Consider the following 19,311-nt stretch of genomic DNA (forward strand, 5'->3'; position numbering starts at 1 on the left):
CAACACACGCACACGCAGAGGCTGAGCGCCAGGGAGCAGCAGAAAATAAGTGCTAATGGGATCTGGAGGGATTCAGGGGTGCTCCAGCTGTCAGTCCCTTGATCTCCAGCCCTGATGTGACCCGTCAGGCTGGAGAAACAGGCGTTTGTTTCTCTCCTCCCTCACAGATGCTTGTGCCTGCCTCCAGAACCCAGGCACTCGATCAAAAATAATGTACAGGGGGATTCTGCTGTCATTCAAAGATGTATGAATACCACGCCCCCCTCTCACATCCCAAGACGCAGTTACAGTTCAGAGGAAAGGATCAGAGCAGAATGGAAGATTTTTATGCAGAGAACAGGCTAGGGAGGCAGGAAGGAATCCAGGAGAAATACCAGGACAAGGGTATTTACAATATAGATAGACAGATATGAGAAAAATGTGTTATCTGTACATGTGGGTTTTGCACACCTGTCTTTGTATGCTTGTATCACAAATATACACTCAGCAGCCTGGAACCAGTTAAAAGCCCAAGCAGGGAAGGTTTGCAGGGTTACCAATTCACAGACACACACAAGGTGAACATGCAAGGGAGTAGGAAAAAAAAAAAAGCCTTAAATATGGAAGGTATTCATTACGTGTTAAATGAATTGGGGCAGTGAGACCAGTCAAGAGATGCATGTAATCAATAAGGCGCTGAAAACCAAGATGCAGCCAGTGTTTACACAAAGGAAGACCTCCAGAGAACAAGCCATTAGAGAGAGGGCTGGAATGCACACTGGCTTTAGAATAACATAGAAACTGATTACTTCTAACTTACTTCCTGTCAAATATTTGCCTTTTTCCACAGAAAAGTGAGTAAACTGAAAGAATTTCGTGTATTACAGTTGCACTGTATCTGGGGCAGAGGCTATTTAGAATACATAATTTAGGCAAGTGCAGTACTATATATATATATATATATATATAACTGGAATGCTACAAAAATCAAGAATGTCATCTTGATATTGCTGGTTTCTGAAAATTAATAAAAGAAAATGTAATTTAAACTGGAGTTGGGGGCAGACAGGGTAGCTCTCATGCCCAACTGCAGACCCAACAGGAAGAAAGCTGCCTTTCTTTTCTTTTTTTAAATTTTATTATGTTATGTTAGTCACCATACAATACATCATTAGTTTTTTTTTTTTTTTTAAGATTTTATTTATTTTTTTTGACAGAGAGAGACATAGCGAGAGCAGGAACACAAGCAGGGGGAGTGGGAGAGGGAGAAGCAGGCTTCCCGCCGAGCAGGGAGCCCGATGTGGGGCTCGATCCCAGGACCCTGGATCATGACCTGAGCCGAAGGCAGACGCTTAACGACTGAGCCACCCAGGCGCCCACATCATTAGTTTTTGATGTGGTGATGCACGATCCATTGTCAAGTTGATAGGACCCTGAACTACTACTTCACTATCCCAGCAGAGGAAGAAAGGTTGCCCTGGCAACAGCCAGGCCAATGAGAAGCTCTTCCAACTCCCAGTTTACTCCAGTGGACTTATTTTAACAGCCTTCTCAACTTCCTTTTCCTCTAGAAAAGAGTGCTCCTCTCCCTTGTTCTACAGACTTGCCTATGGTTTTGCCCTAGCCTGCTTGTCCCTCACTATAATTCTCTGCTATTCCTGAATAAACCCATATTTGCTGGTAAAATAACTGGCAGATTTATTTTTTAAGGTTAACAGTATTTGGTGATCAGAAGTAGAATCCAGAGAAAACCCCCAACAACTCCAAGGCTGGTGAGAAAACAGGTGTCTATTAACCACAGAGCCAACTGGGCTCCCTGCTTTCCTGACAATCCTGGGGCTGGAGGGTAAGTGTTCCCTGGGATTCAACCTCTTCTCTGTGTTCGAACTCTCCAGGCTTTATTCGGGATTTGTCTTAAGGCTGTGTGTGTGTGTGTGTGTGTGTGTGTTTAATTGGAGAGTAACTGTTGACTCCTTTACAGAATCAGACTGTTCCTGTTGGAACTGTACCGACTCCTGTCTGGAACCAGACGGTTCCTCTGCTGGTGTGAACTGACTCATTTTGGGATCAGACTGTGCCCGCTGGATATGCGCGAGGCTTTTGGTATGACTCCAATTTGGAACTGGATTGTTCTTGCTGGAACCATACTGGGCCTTTGGTCTGATGCCTTCTGGAAACAGGCTATTTTCTGTTGAAACTGTGCTACTTAGCATTTTTTCTCTTTACTCTTCAGAAAAACGTCTACGAAATGGAATCCCAGTCATCAAAATGCTTTGAGGGTACCAGGCCCCTACTGGGGCTCCACCTGGTCTATCTTTAAAAACTATGGTCCTTCTGCATATGCATTTATAACTAAATAGACTGAGTTAACCAAAAGTAATTTAGAACTTCAATAGCCCTTATGGGGAACTTTCCGACCTGCCCGAACTTGGTTTACCCAAAAGTAAATTAGAAAGCACAGCCACTAAAAAACAAAAAAACCTAAATGGGATGCCTGTTTTAGACGGCACCTTGAGGCTTCTGAATCCTTTCAGGATTCTGAGTTTGCCTCTTTGTAAAATACTATTTCTAAATTAACTGATACAAGTGAAAGAAGCCTAAATGGCTTTGGAGCTCTCTTTTTCTCCTCCTCTACCTTCTTTGTTTCCAGACACCTGGCAGGTGCCACTTTCCTTTCTTCTCACAGCTGAACTTCCTTTTTTCCCTCTGAAATGCTCCCTGCTCCTTCTCCTGCCTCTTTAAAGTTGAGTCTTCTGAGGATCTACAGAAATGCCAAGTTTCTTATGCTTGCTGTACTAAGGGAACTATGCGAGCCATAAAGAATTTTCTAAAGTGACTGACACCCTCCCCGCCCCCCCCCACATAAGCTTGCTATAGAATTTACCCTAGTTATTCAAACTTACTAATCTAGTTTCTCAGATTTATATCCATTAGTCCACATGCTTATTTGTGAGGGTCAGACCAAACACTGGATGAAACTAGTCTGACAGGAACATCCTGAAGGACATGTAGAGAAACAGACTCCTAACTTTTGGCAAGACACTAGAACACTCCCAGGGAATATCCACTGGGCAGTTATAGTAGCTTTTCCTAAGCCTGTCAATGGGAACAAAAATTCAGGCTTGTGCACAAAAGCCTGATGAACCTCTTTCATGACTACTACAATCAACTCCAAATTGTTCTTAAAGAAGGTTCTGGTTTTCCTTTAAATGCTGAATCCACTCAGGTAGCATTTAACTCTACGTTCAACAATGACCTGAACAGGGATATTTCTCCTTGAGTCTTTTTTTTTTTTTTTAATTTTATTTATTTATTTGAGAGAGAGAGAGGGAGGGAGGGAAAGAGAAAGAGAGCACAAGCAGGAGTAAGGGCAGAGGGAGAAGCAGAAGCAGACTCCCTTCTGAGCAGGGAGCCCGATGCGGGACTCGATCCCAGGACCCTGGAATCATGATCTGAGTCGAAGGCAGACGCTTAACCGATTGAGCCACCCAGGCGCCCCTCTCCTTGAGTCTTTTAAAAGGACCAGGATGAAATGGAAAACTATACGCACTCCAGGTTGAATCTGGCAAACCGGCTCGCTTGCGTCCTAGATGGGTCACCTAAAGAAGGACTGCTAAAATTTTCAATTTTCGACTTGGGCAAATGAAGGTCCCTAAAAAAACCAAAAACCTTCCAGTTTCTGCTATTATTGCAAAGACCCAGGGAATTATTAAAAAGCTGGGACAAACTTAAGTGCTCCAGGTGCTGTGAGCCCTTTACTCAGTCTTTCTAGCCTCCTCCTCATTCCCAAACACAAGGCCCTAAGGAGCTAAAGGTGCTCCTCCCAATCCTCCCTCTTCAGTGACCTGCAGACACCACTTTCCAGACTTGGGAACAAATCTCCTGTCTGCGTTGACGCCAGAGCTACACTCTGCATGCTTAACCCCACTGCTTTAAAGCAGTCTCGACCTCAGAGCACTAAAACAGTTCAAATAGTTGAGGGGGTGGGTCTCTGATAGACCTCAACAGGTTCCCATCTCTGACCCTATTCCCTTTGGTCTAGGCCTATTGAGAGAGATGCATCCTTTCTCCCCCTTAATTCATCCATCTCTATTCATTTACGGGGCCAAGATTTCTCACAGAACTATCATGCCAGAATTTCCTTCTCCCAAAGGGGAAATAATTCTAGAATTTGGTAACAGTAATCAAAATAGCCAACCAGGGGGATTAAATGACCCTTGCACATCTTTCATTTGCTCCATCTCTGACTGGAGCTGCATCTAGAGACGCTGATTATTTGCTACTATTGGATCAACTACCACCTCCTTAACAGGCAAAATCCTCAACTGATACTGGCAGAATCCAAAGTACACCTCCCCATCAAGATTCAAATAGATCCCTCAAACCCCTCTGCAGAATTAATCAAAATCAAGAAGGCCCTTGAGGCATCAAGCCCATAACAGAAGATTATAAGGCTCAGGGCTTCACTATCCCCTGCACTAGCCCCTGTAATATTCCTATTTTATCTGTAAGAAAACCCAGTGGCTGGGTGCCTGGGTGGCTCAGTTGGTTAAGCGACTGCCTTCGGCTCAGGTCATGATCCTGGAGTCCCGGGATCGAGTCCCGCATCGGGCTCCCTGCTCAGCAGGGGGTCTGCTTCTCCCTCTGACCCTCTTCCCTCTTGTGCTGTCTCTCACTCTCTCTCTCAAATAAATAAAATCTTTAAAAAAAAAAAAAAAAAAAGAAAACCCAGTGGCTAAGGATGGAGGTCTGTCCAGGACCTAAGAGTAATAAGTACCACTGTTTTCCCTTGGCATCCTGTTGTTCCCAACCTTTACATGCTACTGATATCCATTCCTACTGAAAGCTAATTTTTCATAGTTTAACTATGCAGTACATTTTTAGTATTCTCGCTGATGAGAATAGCCAATATCTTTTTGCTTTCACTTGGGAACCGCAATACAGCTAGACGATCATATTTATCCCCAGGGTTTCACAGAGTCCCTCTTACTTTTCACAAACCTTAAAAGCTGGGATGATAGAAAGTTTTGGGAAGGCTCTACTTGGTTAAAATATGTAGATGACTTGCTTTTCTATCCCCCCTTCTCAAACTTCTTCACAGGAGATAGCATCCACCTGTTAAAATCTGTAGCCTTAAAAGGATATAAAAATCTCCAAAGTTAAAAAAAAAAGCAGTTTGCTCAAATTCAGGTTTGATCCTTAGGGCATCTGATCTCCAAACAAGGACTACACTCGGATCCAGATGATACCCTTTATGATTGTTGACAGGACTTTCTGACCCCTCACGACAATTTGTAACAAACTCTTCGAAGCAAGGCAAGGATTTTCATGACTTCCTGAGCGCTCTTATTTAAAGGATGTGAATGGTAAATACTGTGTGGGGTAGGCTACCGCAACTCCTTTTTGAAATCACTGAGGCAGCACCTTTACCTTTGGTATTTCTACCCAACAGGTTGAAATATATGCCCTTGCTCAAACTTGTCCCTTAGCCAAGGCTAAAGCCACGAACATTTATACCGACAGTCAGTATGCTTTTGGGGCAGTTCATCACTTTGGAGTATTATGGAAACAATGAGACGTCCTCACCCCCAATGGGGATAAGATTAAAAATGGCTCTTATGTCCAAAATGTACTAGATGTCATACTTTTGCCGGCAGCGCTATTAATAAGGTTTTTGGGCGTGCCAGACTTGACTCACTTCCTGGAGGCCAAACAAAACCACCTCACTGGTATTTCCATCAAAAATGCTGTGCTCAAGGAGACCAACAGCCAAACCTCTGTCACAGTCCAAAGGAATGTTCTCCCAGATGATTATTTAGAAAAACTGACAAGAGATACCCAACAATTGACTCTAGAGAGGGAGAAACGATATTGAAAATCTAATAATTGTTGTCTTGATAAAAAGAGACTCTGGTTTGGACCAAATAACTGTCTGGCCCTACCAGCAATTCTAAAATTCCCACTACTTACATGCATTAAACCACTGGTCTACTAACAAAGTGTCAGTACGTACCTGTCCTGTACGTTTACAAATGTACCGTGTGCTCCTGGCTGTGTTCACTACTCTGCTTCCATTGTCTCTTCAAGCAGAGACTTCCAGGAGGCCTATATGACTCTATGTCTGCCTTCACAGGGAAAAGCTCTCTCCTAAGTTGGAATCAGTGCCAACAAATATTTCAGTTGGCTACTTTCAGACCTAGAGTCCTAGTTTACAGCCATCATACAACTTGGAGTTCTGTTACTTCTTCCGCTTTGCGTAATTATTTTAAGTTTTGTATTTTGTTCCCTATCAAACTTTTTAAAAAAACAGTGATCCCAATAAGATGATGCTGGTTCAATGTTTTGAGAAAATCTCCAACACTTAAGACCTTAAGAAGATACAGACTTTGGATGGGAAGTGCCTGAGTATTCTCTCCTAACCTTCCTCATCAACTCAAACGTGGCTTTAAGTGGTTTCCAACTGCTCTGCACCTTCCTCCCTGCACAGAACATGACAAGCAGGAAAGGTCCTTCCTGGAACTGAGGGGAAAAACGACTAGATATGGAAAACTTGACTCTTGATCACTTATGCTTTTAAAGAAAGATTTTTTTTAAATTTTTTTGAAGATATTTTTTTTTAAAGAAAGCTCCACCCCCAACGTGGGGCTTGAACTTGCAACCCAGCAGAAACCCAGAAAGAAAGGAGCCTTGCAAGTTGATAGTACTTTAGATACCACTTTACTACCCCCACAGGAAGAAGAAAGGTGTTCTCTTTTGTTCTGCAGGCTTCCCTCTGGTTTTGCTGTAGCTTGCTTGTCCTGGATTGCAATTCTCTGCTCTTCCCAAGTAAACCCATGTTTGCTGGTAAAACAACTGGCAGTTTTATTTCTAAGGTTAACAGTTTAAAGTTATACTCTCCTTTCCCCTGTCCCGCAGCAAGCTACTTTCAGAGAGAATGAAAGCAGGGCAAAAAAGATTACCCTTCCTTACACCTTTCTCTGCTTTTCCACATTCTGTATCCTCTGGACTGGTGGGCTATTCTTAAACTTTTCTCATAAACCCATTTAGCCACAAAAGATTTGAAAAGGCCATATATTATATTAAAAATATTAACATTAAATGCACTAAAATATGACACTGGTCCTTCCCTTATGTTTTTTAATCCTGTTTTGTTCTCGACAGCTTTGATTATCATGCCAGGCGTTTATTTCTTGACGGTTTCATATATAAGACCCTACACTTTCTTCCAATATAATCTGGTGGTTTATATTCAGGTACCACAGGAAGTCATGGTTCAGCTCTGCATTTGTCAGGATGAAAAATGCTTGGCAGTTGACAGAATTTACTGGAGAACAGAGATTCTTTTTTTTTCTCTGATTTTGATAGACTAGAAATGGGCATTTTAGTCATGGGGTATTTCAATATTTGTCCAGGGTCTTAGCCAAATATATAACACACAGACCTGAAAAAAAAAAAATCCGTCTCAGAAGAAAAAAAAAATTGTCTCAGGATAGAAGACATGACTTAAATTTTTCTTCATTATTGTCATTTTTATGAGATAATTACATAAGGGAAAAGTTTCCACAAAGGCCAAAGTCAGTTTTGAAGATCTGATGTTTACTCACGTTGGTCCAGAAGGAGGATAGGTTGATTTTCTGCAGTTTTCTGTCCACTAAAAAAAAACAATGAAAATTAAGTTTCAGAAAATAATAAACTGAACAATTTGCAAAAACAGTTAAAGACTGTGTAAACAAAATCAAGCGTGATTTGCCCTTTCAGATCATTACCTCTTAAAAGTCTTTTGCTCCCACGAAAACTTGTAAAATCTCAAACTTAAGGGCATTTTCAGCCTTAATTCAATTTGTACTAGTGCTATAATTTGGATTCTATATTGCAAACATACTGAATAAAGAGGAAATGTTAAGAAAGTAGATGGAAATGTTTATGTCAGATAGGCTGATATATCACTAAGAGTAAAGTAAATCTTGATAGAGTATGATGTCACTTGAATTCATGAGCCAACTCCATTGCAACTGAGATTTGCAACCCAAACCAGATTTTCAGGACACACTGTGCAGGGCCCTTCATAATCTGGCCATACTTTACCTTCCCAGCCTCCTTTCCTGCCACTCCTCCTCTTATCATGCACGGCCACACGCAAACACGTCCCCTGACCTCGGACCCTCCCCTGCCTGTGCATGCACTGTTCCAGTGGCCCAAAATGCCATTTCTCCACCTGATGAACTTTGCACTTTAATTTCTAAGACCCATTCATTTCAAATACTGTCTTTTTGTGAAGTCTTCCTCTACTTCCCATATGAAAACAGTCATACTCTCCTCCATCCTCCCTGAGCACCTGTGCACATCTCTATTACCATAGTTATGACCCTGCATTAAAATTATGTTTCTCTCTTCACCTCCTGTGCTCCAGGAGGTGAATGGCTCCCAACACTGAGACCACTCAGTGAATGAATGAATGAGACTGTTTTAGGGAGAACTGTTGAAGCTTAGTAGCAACATAAAATCAGCTCTTAACATGAAATGGTAAAAGTTCACACAGATTTACGATGTTTTTTATTACTAGTTCAAGATAGCAAGCATGTTTATCTCCTGCTGTAGACCCAATATTGTAAATGTAAAATAATTTTTAAAAAGAAGTAGAAATCCATAGTAAGAGGTGGAATAGGGAAGGAAACTGCTAGAACTATAGTTTGAGCTCAGAAAATATTTCTGCAGCAAAAATTTTGTGGGAATGGAGATGTAACATCTTGCTTTAAATTTTTTTTTGATTAAGTACAGTTGATACACAATGTTACATTAGTTTCAGGTGTATAACATAGCGATTCCACCAACTCTGTATGTTACGCTGTGCTCACTACAGGCTATAATCTGTCACAATATTTTAATAATACCACTCACTATACTCTCTATGCTGTGCCTTTCATCCCTATGACTTATTCATTCCATAATGTATTAACTTTTTATAGTAAAGAAGTGTATAATGTAGCATGACCTAACCTGTGATCCAAACATTAACTATCTAATAACTTTACTACAGTAAAAGTTGCTCATAAGTGCTGTTTTGCCTTGTAATTTTAGACTCAATTCACTAAGAAACAGCACTAAGCATCAGATTATCAGAAACTAATTCAATCATTAGAATTTAAACTCTATTTCTAAAATATTAGAATATAACATATTACATAATATAAAGCACTAATTTGATAATTCAGTATCAAGGTAGCAAAAGCGAATCTCCAAAGCCACTCAATGTTCATAACAGTGGTCGAGGGGGGTTCTTGTTTGGAAAAATTTCAGCCCCTGAGTTTAAAAACCATAGTAAAACTTGACTGTTGCTAACCTAACTCCTGTGTAGAGGTTTGGATATTCAGCATCTTTCTTATAAAAATTCACAGAAATGATAATGGTTAAGTCTACAAGAGGAAAAGGAGTTCATGGTTGATAGTAGTGGTTCATTAACACATGAGAGATTCAAATATTTTCCACAAATTACCTGCCAATCAGCACTATAATAATCACAAGCTGGACACAGCTTGCATTTTCACAAGCTTTGTACATTTGTCCAACTAAGCTTTTGTCTACACCACACATATTCTTACCATTGTCCACTGTTATACAAAATAGCAGATTCCGTTACAGGTCTTACTGAATTACTAAGTTCTCAAGTTCTTTGAGAGCATCCTTGCCTGCAGTTGTTCCATGAGGATATATACAGAGACTAAGTCTTCAGTCTCAGACTTGGCACTGATGCTTTAATAAATAGCAATAACTGATCAGTATCAGTAACTTCAGTATCAATAATTGAGAATCAATTTGCCTTGCTCTTCAACTGATATGGATGTGTCTACCAAAGTCCCAGGTAGCCGTTCTCATCTAAAGGCTAACAGTGCACAACAAATCTTCTCAGGACACGTTCTTTTCTACTGGTGCAATCAAGTGTGATTTCATTAACTCACCACGGCTAAATGCCTTTCCCTGCTTTGCTAACAGATGAGCTATCTTGAAGACTTATTTTGGTTGCAACCTCATTTTGCTTTTAAAAATTTGTAAATAGGGCACCTGGGTGGCTCAGTTGGTTAAGCGACTGCCTTCGGCTCAGGTCATGATCCTGGAGTCCCGGGATTGAGTCCCGCATCGGGCTCCCTGCTTCTCCCTCTGACCCTCTTCCCTCTCGTGCTGTCTCTCATTCTCTCTCTCTCAAATAAATAAATAAAATCTTAAAAAAAAATAAAAATTTGTAAATAAATTCTGTGATGAGATATTCTTTTATACTGTCTTATTTTTCTGATCATTTTTTTCCTACGGGTCGGGAATACTGTGCTGACCCCTGAATCGTGCAATGTTGATACGTACTGCATTCCTTCAGCACAATGCTAGACGTGCTCTGTTACCTAATTAACTGCCAAGATAATCCATACTCCACTTTGCATCGAGAGCATAACATCTGAAGTTCACTTTCTGTGTTTTGACATGATAGGTTTGCACTGATAATTTTTTTAAGGATTAAAATAACATGGTACGTTGATACATGTGGCACTCAAAATGCAGTTGAGTTAAAATTACACAACTATCACTTGCAGCGTGCCAAGCCACAGGCGCCCTGCACCCAGGCTCTGCTCGGCAGGTGCTGTAACGCAAGGCACCCACGGACGGTGGGCAAATACACAAGCGTGGCCACGTTCCAATACAACTCGGTGGATGGACACGGACATGTGCATTCCATGTAATTTTTACATGCCACAAAATATTAATCTTCTTTTGATTTTTCCCTCCCAACTTTTAAAAAATGTCAACACCATTCTTCGCTCGCAGGTCTTACGGAAACAGGCGGCAGGCAGTCCTGGGCCTGCTGACTGAGGGGTGCCCGCCACTGCTGGAAAGCAGGACAGCCGTACAAGCTGTCCGGGTTCTTCCTAGACGACTTTTTCAGTTTCTTTAGAGGAAAACCCTTGGAGGCGCTGTGTATGTGTGAAACAAAGAGAGAGGAGAAAGAGACTGTGTGTGTTTCGTTTTCTGCCGAGTGATAATGCCATATGCAGTTTTGTATGCAGAGGTCAGGATGGGGTTATTTTCTGTTTGTTTGACTCTCCTTTCATCCTCATTTAATGTCCTTATAATACCCTCCAGAATAATTGCCACTCTGAGCCAGGAACCTCTTCAAGGAGCTCCTTTCTTCACAACAGCTGCTTCTGCTTTTGTCTTATCAGCCAATACTCCTGCATCTACTACCTAACTACCAAAAATTAACTGAAAGTGCCTCAGAGACAGAGTCATTTAAAATCATATGCTCGGGGGGACTTTATTATACTAATAAAAGTATTCTGCATTATAATAGCACTAGGATGCAACATATATCATCATAGAAACCCGACTGTGTAAAAGTTTTAAGATTTCCGGTTACCTGTTTAAGAAAATCTAAAGTGAAAATATTTAGGTAGTGAAATTATGCACAGGTTACCTCTCATAATTCAAGGCATACATAGAAGGGCAGTCAAGGGGTGCCTGGGTGGCTCCGTCAGTTAAGCGGCTGCCTTCTGCTCAGGTCATGATTTCAGGGTCCTGGGATCGAGCCCCACATGGGGCTCCCTGCTCAGCAGAGAGTCTGCTTCTCCCTCTCCCTCTGCCTCTCCCCCTGCTTGTGCTCTCTCTCTCAAATGAATAAGTAAAACCTTAAAAAAAAAAATCATATGCTCATTTACTTATGTCGTATTTGGCAGCACTTAGTTGTCTTAGTTTCCTATGACTGCTGTAACTAATTACCATGAACGTAATAGCTTAAAACAACACAAATTTATTATGTTATAGCTCTGGAGGTCAGAATCTAAAGTGGGTCTGCAGGACTGTGTTCCCTCTGGGGCTCTAAGGCGGAATCTGTTTCCCTGACTTTTCTAGCTTCTAGAGGTCGCCTACATTCTTTGGCTTGTGGCCCCTTCCTCCAACCTCAAAGCCAGGAGCACAGCATCTTTTCTCTAACCTCCTGCCTCCCTCTTACAGGGATCTCTGTGATTATATTGGGCTCCTCTGGGTAATCCAGTATAATGTCCCCTGTTCAAGCTCCTTTACTAAATCGCATCTGCAAAGTCCCCTTTGCCACAAAAGGAATATATTCACAGTTTCTCAGGATTAGGACATGGGCATCTTTGGGAAGCTATTACTCATCCTACAACACTATCCATACAAAAAGACACTGCTGACTATGACAAAAAGACCATGTAAAATCTCATTGCAGATCAGGAATAACATATAAACATTTGCTATCAATTTGGAACACTAATCCTGAATCCCAATAAGCAAAATCCCAATTTCCATAAGAAATTAATTCTTCTCATTAGTAGACCTATATTACAAAAAAATGTATCAACCTGTTAATTTACTTTCATCAATAAAAAATTTTTGGAAATATATGTTATACATATATAACACCTACATAATATCCTTGATTTGCCTCTTAGCCCACAATGCCTAAAAGATATACTACCTAGCCCTGTACAAAAAAGGTGAATGACTCCTGCCTGAGAGTAAAGGCCTCCTAGTCTAATATTTAGGCACAAAGAAAACAAATGAAAAAGAACCTAACTGAAAAATATTCAATAATTTAAGGAACAGAAAAAAAAAAATAATGTAAGATAATGATCAGTTTCAACATTCCTGATTACTCTGCTAGTAACCTCAAGAAAAATTCAATATATTATACCTATAAAACAAGAACAAGATGGTATGGAAAAAAGGTAAACCAAATAATTAAAAACATAACTGCTGAAATAAAAAGAAAAGTAAAGGTGAGAAAATCTGTCTTAGAATAAAAAAAAATATATAGAAAACACAAGAAAGGTATTTATCCAAAGGATATAAACACAGTGATTTGAAGGGGCACCTGCACCCCAATGTTTGTAGCAGCAATGTCCACAATAGCCAAAATATGCAAAGAGCCCAGATGTCCACTGATAGATGAATGGATAAAGAAGATGTGGCATATATACAAAATGGAATATTACTCAGCCACCAAAAAGAATGAACTCTTGCCATTTGCAATGATGTGGATGGAACTAGAGGATATTATGCTAAGTGAGATAGAGAAAGATAAATACCATAAAGATTTCTCTCATATGTGGAATTTAAAAAACAAAACAGATGAACACAGGGGAAGGGAAAGGAAAATAAGATGAAAACTGAAAGGAAGACAAACCATAAAAGATGCTGAACTCTAGGAAACAAACTGAGGGTTGCTGGAGGGTGTTGGGTGAGGGGAAGGGATAACTGGATGATGGGCATTAAGGAGGGCACTTGATGTAATGAACACTGGGTGTTATATGCAACTGATGAATCACTAAATTCTCCCTCTGAAACTAATAATACAATATATGTTAACTAAATTGAGTTTAAATAATAAAAAAAAGAAACACAGGAAAAATAATAAGATAAACCACAGGAGAAAAAAAAAAAAATAGAAAGGTTTATAAAATCACTACATGGGGTCCAACAATCTGACTAATAGGATTTCCAGAAAGAGAAAGCACAGAAAATAAAGGAGAAGAAATTATGAAAGAAGTAATATAAGAAATTTTGCTAGAGCTGAATGGAGATGTGTTTTAAAATGGAAAGGCCTACTGATTACTCAAAAAAAAAAAAAACTGAAAAAAAAAAAGAGCTTTCAGTGAGACACATTACTGTGCTATTTCAGACATAAAGAATAAAGACAAAAAACATAAAAGCTTCTAGCACTGGGCAGGGGAGGGGGTCCTACAAAAGAATAAGAATTACACACCCATCAGACTTCTCAACAGCTACATGAATGCTAGAAGAGAGTGACACCATCATTTCCTTGGCAGGAAATTAATTTCAAACTAGAATTTTATAACTGGTCAAGGCACTCATCAATTTTGGGATTTAAATGGAGTCTTCAATTATAAGTCATGGCAAGGACACAGAAAGTGTACCTCCCACATATTATTTCTTAACAAGTTACTTCAAGATATATTCTACCAAAATAAAGGAGTAAACCAAGTAAAAGACAGAACAGGATCCCAAAAGAATGGCTCCAACATACACGGTAAAGGGAACCCTTAGAAATTACACTCCCAACAGACACGAAGAAACAGGTGTCCTAAAAAGCGGGACTCCACAGAAAAAACTGTATGGTTGAAAGGCTGGAAGAACTTGAGGCTACAAGAGAAGCACAGACTTTATGAACAAAAGAAAAACAACTAGAAACTACAGGAAGAAACTGCAGCATCAGAAAAATATGGTACAAATAAAAACAAATTGGTCCCAGCTAGATTAGGAATTAAATAGGTTTTTAAGAATGGACACAATAAATATTGAGAGAATAAATCAGAGGTTGAATAATATACATAATATAAGTAGAATGGGGGCACCTGGGTGGCTCAGTTGGTTAAGCACCCAACTCTTGATTTCAGCTCAGGTCATGACTCGGGGTCAGGAGATCGAGCCCTGCATAGGGCTCTGCACTCAGTGTGGAGTCTGCTTAAGATTCTCTTTCTACCTCTCCCTCTCTTCACCCCCTGCTCTCTCTCAAAAAAAAAAAAAAAAAAAAAAATACAGTCAGGATGGCATAGGTTTGGTTTCTTCTAATGACAAAAAAATGTAAAGAAAGCAATAAGAAATTCCAAGGAAAAAAATCTGTACAAGAATGCCATGATATAAACATGAAGCAAACTAAAACGTGTCATGAGTATGAATGTCGAAGAAAACATATTTGAATATTCTTTCAGTGTCATTAGAGTTGTGGCTTTAGAATTATAGAAAAGGAAATATAGTCAGCACACTGAGCAATAACCATTACAAGTCATACTTCTTTAAACATTGTTTACTGTTCCCATTTTTTAAAAGGGAATATACAGACAAAGCATGAATGACTCAATTACAATTATGTTATTGATGTTGACTATGCAAAAGTATATAGAAATGAAGAAGAGAAGGTAGAAAAAAGAGGGATGGGTCAAGGATGTCCACGTGCACCACTTCAATACTGTGCTAGAGTATCTAGCCAGAGCAATTAGGCAAGAAAACAGAAAGGATCCAAACTGGAAAAGAAGTAAAACCGTCTTATTTTCAGATGATATAATCAATCTCTCTCTCTCTCTTTATATATATATATATATATATATATATATAAAACCCCTAATAAATCCACTAAAAACTTTTAAAAAATAATAAATGAATTCAGCAAGTTTGGAGGATACAAGATCAATGTACAAAATCAATTCCATACAGTAGCAATGAGCAAACTGAAAATGAAATTAAGAAAACAGTTCTACTTAAAATAGCATCAAAGAGAATATGATACTTAGTAATAAATTTAACCAAAGAAGTGCAAGACTTGTACACTGAAATTATAAAACATTGTAAAAAGAAATTTAAAGACCTAAATAAATGGAAGACATACATGTTCATAGACCAGAAGGCTTAATACTGTTAAGACGGCAATACTCACTAAACTAACCCACAGATTTGATGCAATACCTATTTAAATCCCATCTGGCTTCTTTGCAGAAAGACAAGTGACCCTAAAATTCATATGGCAATTCAAGGAACACATAATAGCCAAAACGGTCTTGAAAAAGACCAACAAAGTTGGAAGACTGACACCTCCTAATTTGAAACTTACTATAAAAGCAACAGTAAGCAAGACACTGCAGTATCAGCATAAAGACAAATCAATGGAATAGAATTGAGAGTCCAAGAAATAAACCCTCACATTTATGCAAACTGAAAATCATGTTTGATAAGAGGCCTATATCTAGAATATATAAATATCTTAAAGTTCAATAAGAAAAAGACAACTTAATTAAAAAATAGGCAAAGGATTTGAATAGACATTTCTCCAAAGAAGATGTAAGTCAATAAACATATGAAAAGATGCCAAACGTCATTTGCCAACAGGGAAATGCAAATCAAAACCACAAGGAGATACCACTTCACAGTAACTAAGATGGCAATAATAATAATAATAATAAAATAAGCGTTAGCATGGATGTGGAGAAACTGGAACCTTCATTCAATGTTGGTGGAAATGTAAAACAGTGCAGCTGCTTTGGAAAACTGGCCCTCTCTCAGTTAAACATATAGTTATCATGTGACCCCACAATTCTGCTCCTAGGTATAAACTGAAAAGATATGAAAACATGTGTCCACACAAAAAAACCTACACAAATACAAAAGTTCATAGCATCATTACTCACAATACCAAAATTGGAAACAACCCAAATGTCCATTAACTGATGAATGGATGATCAAAATGTGGTATAGCCATACAATGGACGTTATTCCATCATAAACAGAAATGAAGTATTGCTACATGCTACAGTGTGGATGAACCTTGAAAACACTATGCTAAGTGAAGGAAGCCAATCACAAAGAACCACATATTTTATGATTCCCTTTATGTGAAACGTCCAGAAAGGACAAATCCACAGAGACAGAAAGTATACAAGTGATTACTGAGGGCTGAGGGGTAGGTTTCAGGTTTAGGGCTAAGGGATAAGAGGTTTCTTTTGGGGATGATGAAAGTGTTCTAAAATTGACTGGAGAAACTGTTGCACAACTCTGTGAATATACTGAAGCCATTAAACTGTATAGTTCTAGGGGGTAAACTGTATAATATATCAGTTATATCTCAAAACTGTTAAAAAAAAAAAAAAGATGCAGGAAAGATGGTCCAAGGAAGCTAAATTTTTATCCATCATTGCAGTATTAGAGTAGACAATGCCTAAAGTTGATTGAGACAAATTAAGCATAAACATATCAAAGTAATATTCATAAAAATAACCAGGAGTGAATAAAAACTTCTAGCCCCCAATATGGCATGAGCACCAATTAATTAAAACAGACTGAGCTGCAAACTACTAGTATGATAGTAAACACAGGTTCTGCCTGAATATCACCTGAGTACAAATAGTTAAAAGTATTCACTTCTAGGGAAGGGTAATGGGGGTAGAAAGAATGAAGCAGGAAACTTGATTTTCATCATAAGCCTATCTATATCATTAGATTTTCTTTATGTACACTTCGATACAAACTTTAAAACATTAAATTTAAAAATTGCATAATTTCATTTATGTGGAAGATTTTCAAGGAATGATTCTCTGAAGTTATATTTAAGTGTCTGTAACTGTCATTATCTAAAATTATTTTAAAATAACAACATATAGAGCAAGGACAGGAAGATGGTGGCAGAGTGGGAGGCCCCTAGGCTCTCCTCATCCCATGAATACAACTAAGTAACTACCAAATCATCCTATATACCTCAGAAATTGACCTCAAAACTGGTAGAACAAACTCCACAACTAAAAGCAGAAAAGAGGCCACAGTGAAGAAGGTAGGAAGTGCAGAGATGTGATATGGGAGAGAAACAGATCATGACTGCTGCAGTGGGGAGGGAGGCAGGGTTGCAGAGAAGGATAAGGGACAGACTAGCACATGGGGAGTACAAGGGAAAATGAAACCCCCATAGCAATTGCCTTGGAAAGTGAGAGGGGTCAAATTTCATAATTTCTGGAAACTAGTGGGGCTTAAAGCCTGGAGTTTTAAAGATCAGAAGGGTTGGCTGGAATAGATCCAGAGAGCATTGTGTAGCTCTTGGAGAGAAGGCAGGCAAACAATCCACAGTGTGTGGAAATAGTGATCTGAAGAGCACCTGGGGCCATGGTAAGGGGGTTATTTGTTCCTCTCCAAGCTTATCCCAGAGAGACAGCATTCACGAAGAGACCACTGCAGGAACAAAGGCACTGGCTGGCCATTTCCATGCCCATCAACATAAGCACAGGGCCACCTTCAGGAACCAGCCCTGTACCCACACTCATTACTTAACATGCTTAGACCAAGTGGAACACACTGCCTGCCCCCTCCAGTCACACTTGCCTCAGTCCCAGCACAGTGGTTCCTTTCCCCCAGAAGACTGGCTCAAACTCCTGCTCACACTGAGTATCCGGACATGGGAGTTTTGCAGAGCTTCTGTTCCAGCTGGGGTGGCAACAGTCTCATTTCACAAATAGACCAGATCACACCTAGTTAAAATGCACCACAATTAGGGCAGGAACCAAACCATGCCCACAAGAGGCAAAGAGACCTCTGCAGACAAGTGGCCTGACAGATAAAGCGTCCAGGACACAACAGCAGAACACAAGCAACATACACTGGAAACACTCCCAGAAGCACCAGGCTCTGGGGAAACAAGGGACACCATATGGCAGGGCACTATAGGACCTCTTCTTCGTAAGGCCATTTTCCTCAAGAACAGGAGATGCTGACTTTCCCAACACACAGAAGCAGGCACAGAGACTTGGACAAAATGAGTAGACAGAGAAACTTAACCCAAATGAAAGAATAGGACAAGGCCACAGCCAGAGATCTAAGCTGAACACATATAAGTAACATGCTTGATAGAGAATTTAAAGTAACGATCATAAGGATACCCACTGGAATTGAGAAAGGAGTGGAAGACTTGAATGAGACCCTTAACACACACATAAGGAATAACATAGCAGAGATAAAGGGTACAATAAGTGAAATGATAAACACATTGATGAAATGAACATCAGGATGGAAGATGCAGAGGAATGAATTTAGTGATCTAGAAGACAGAGGAATGGAAAATAATCAAGATGAACAAAAGAGACAAAATATGCAATACAAGAAAAGATTTAGGGAACTCAGTGACTCCATCAAGTGTAATAATATTTATATTAAAGGACTTCCAAAAGAAAAAGAGAGAAAAAAGGGGATAGGAAATTTATTTGAAGAAATAATAGCTGAAAACTTTCCTAATCTGGGGAAGAACAGATATCCAGATCCAGAAGGCACAGAGAACTCCCATCAAAATCAAGAAAAGCAGACCCACATCAGGACATATTGTAATTAAATTGGCAAAATATAGTGATAAGGAAAAAAAATTTAAAAACATGAAGACAAAAGGCGGCAGTAACTTACAAGGGGAAACCCATAAAGCCAGCAGGAGATTTTTCAGCAGAAAGTTCCAAACCAGAAGAAAGTGGCATGATATACCTTCAAAGTGCTGAACGGGAAAAATTGGCAACCACGAATACTGTCTCCAGCAAGCCTATATCATTCAGAATAGAAGGAGAGAGAAAAAATTTCCCAAACAAAAACTAAACTGAAGGAGATTGTGACCATTAAACCAGCTCTGCAAGAAATATTAGAGGGGACTCTTAGAGTAGAAAGGAGAGACCAAAAGTGACAGTATAAAGGTAGGAAACATAAAAGCAATAAAAATGAATATTTCTGTAAAAAATCAGTCAAGGAACTCACAAAATAAAAGGATAAAAGATTTAACAACATATACCTAAAACATGG

The 19,311-nt window shown here is 39.4% G+C and overlaps 1 protein-coding gene across 3 annotated transcripts in view; it reads right to left on the minus strand.

Annotated features, from left to right (window-relative positions):
- Positions 1 to 19,311, minus strand: part of ASAH1 (N-acylsphingosine amidohydrolase 1) — a 48,455-nt gene that overhangs the window by 19,818 nt on the left and 9,326 nt on the right. For all 3 annotated transcript variants that reach the window (XM_035004196.1, XM_035004195.1, XM_035004194.1), the window contains exon 2: positions 7,584 to 7,630. In XM_035004196.1, the coding sequence (XP_034860087.1) occupies positions 7,584 to 7,630 (47 nt within the window). The remainder of the gene's footprint in view (positions 1 to 7,583; positions 7,631 to 19,311) is intronic.

Source organism: Mirounga leonina, unplaced genomic scaffold, assembly GCF_011800145.1.
Source record: "Mirounga leonina isolate KUSES-001 unplaced genomic scaffold, KU_Mleo_1.0 Mir_128, whole genome shotgun sequence".
Taxonomy (NCBI): Eukaryota; Metazoa; Chordata; class Mammalia; order Carnivora; family Phocidae; genus Mirounga; species Mirounga leonina.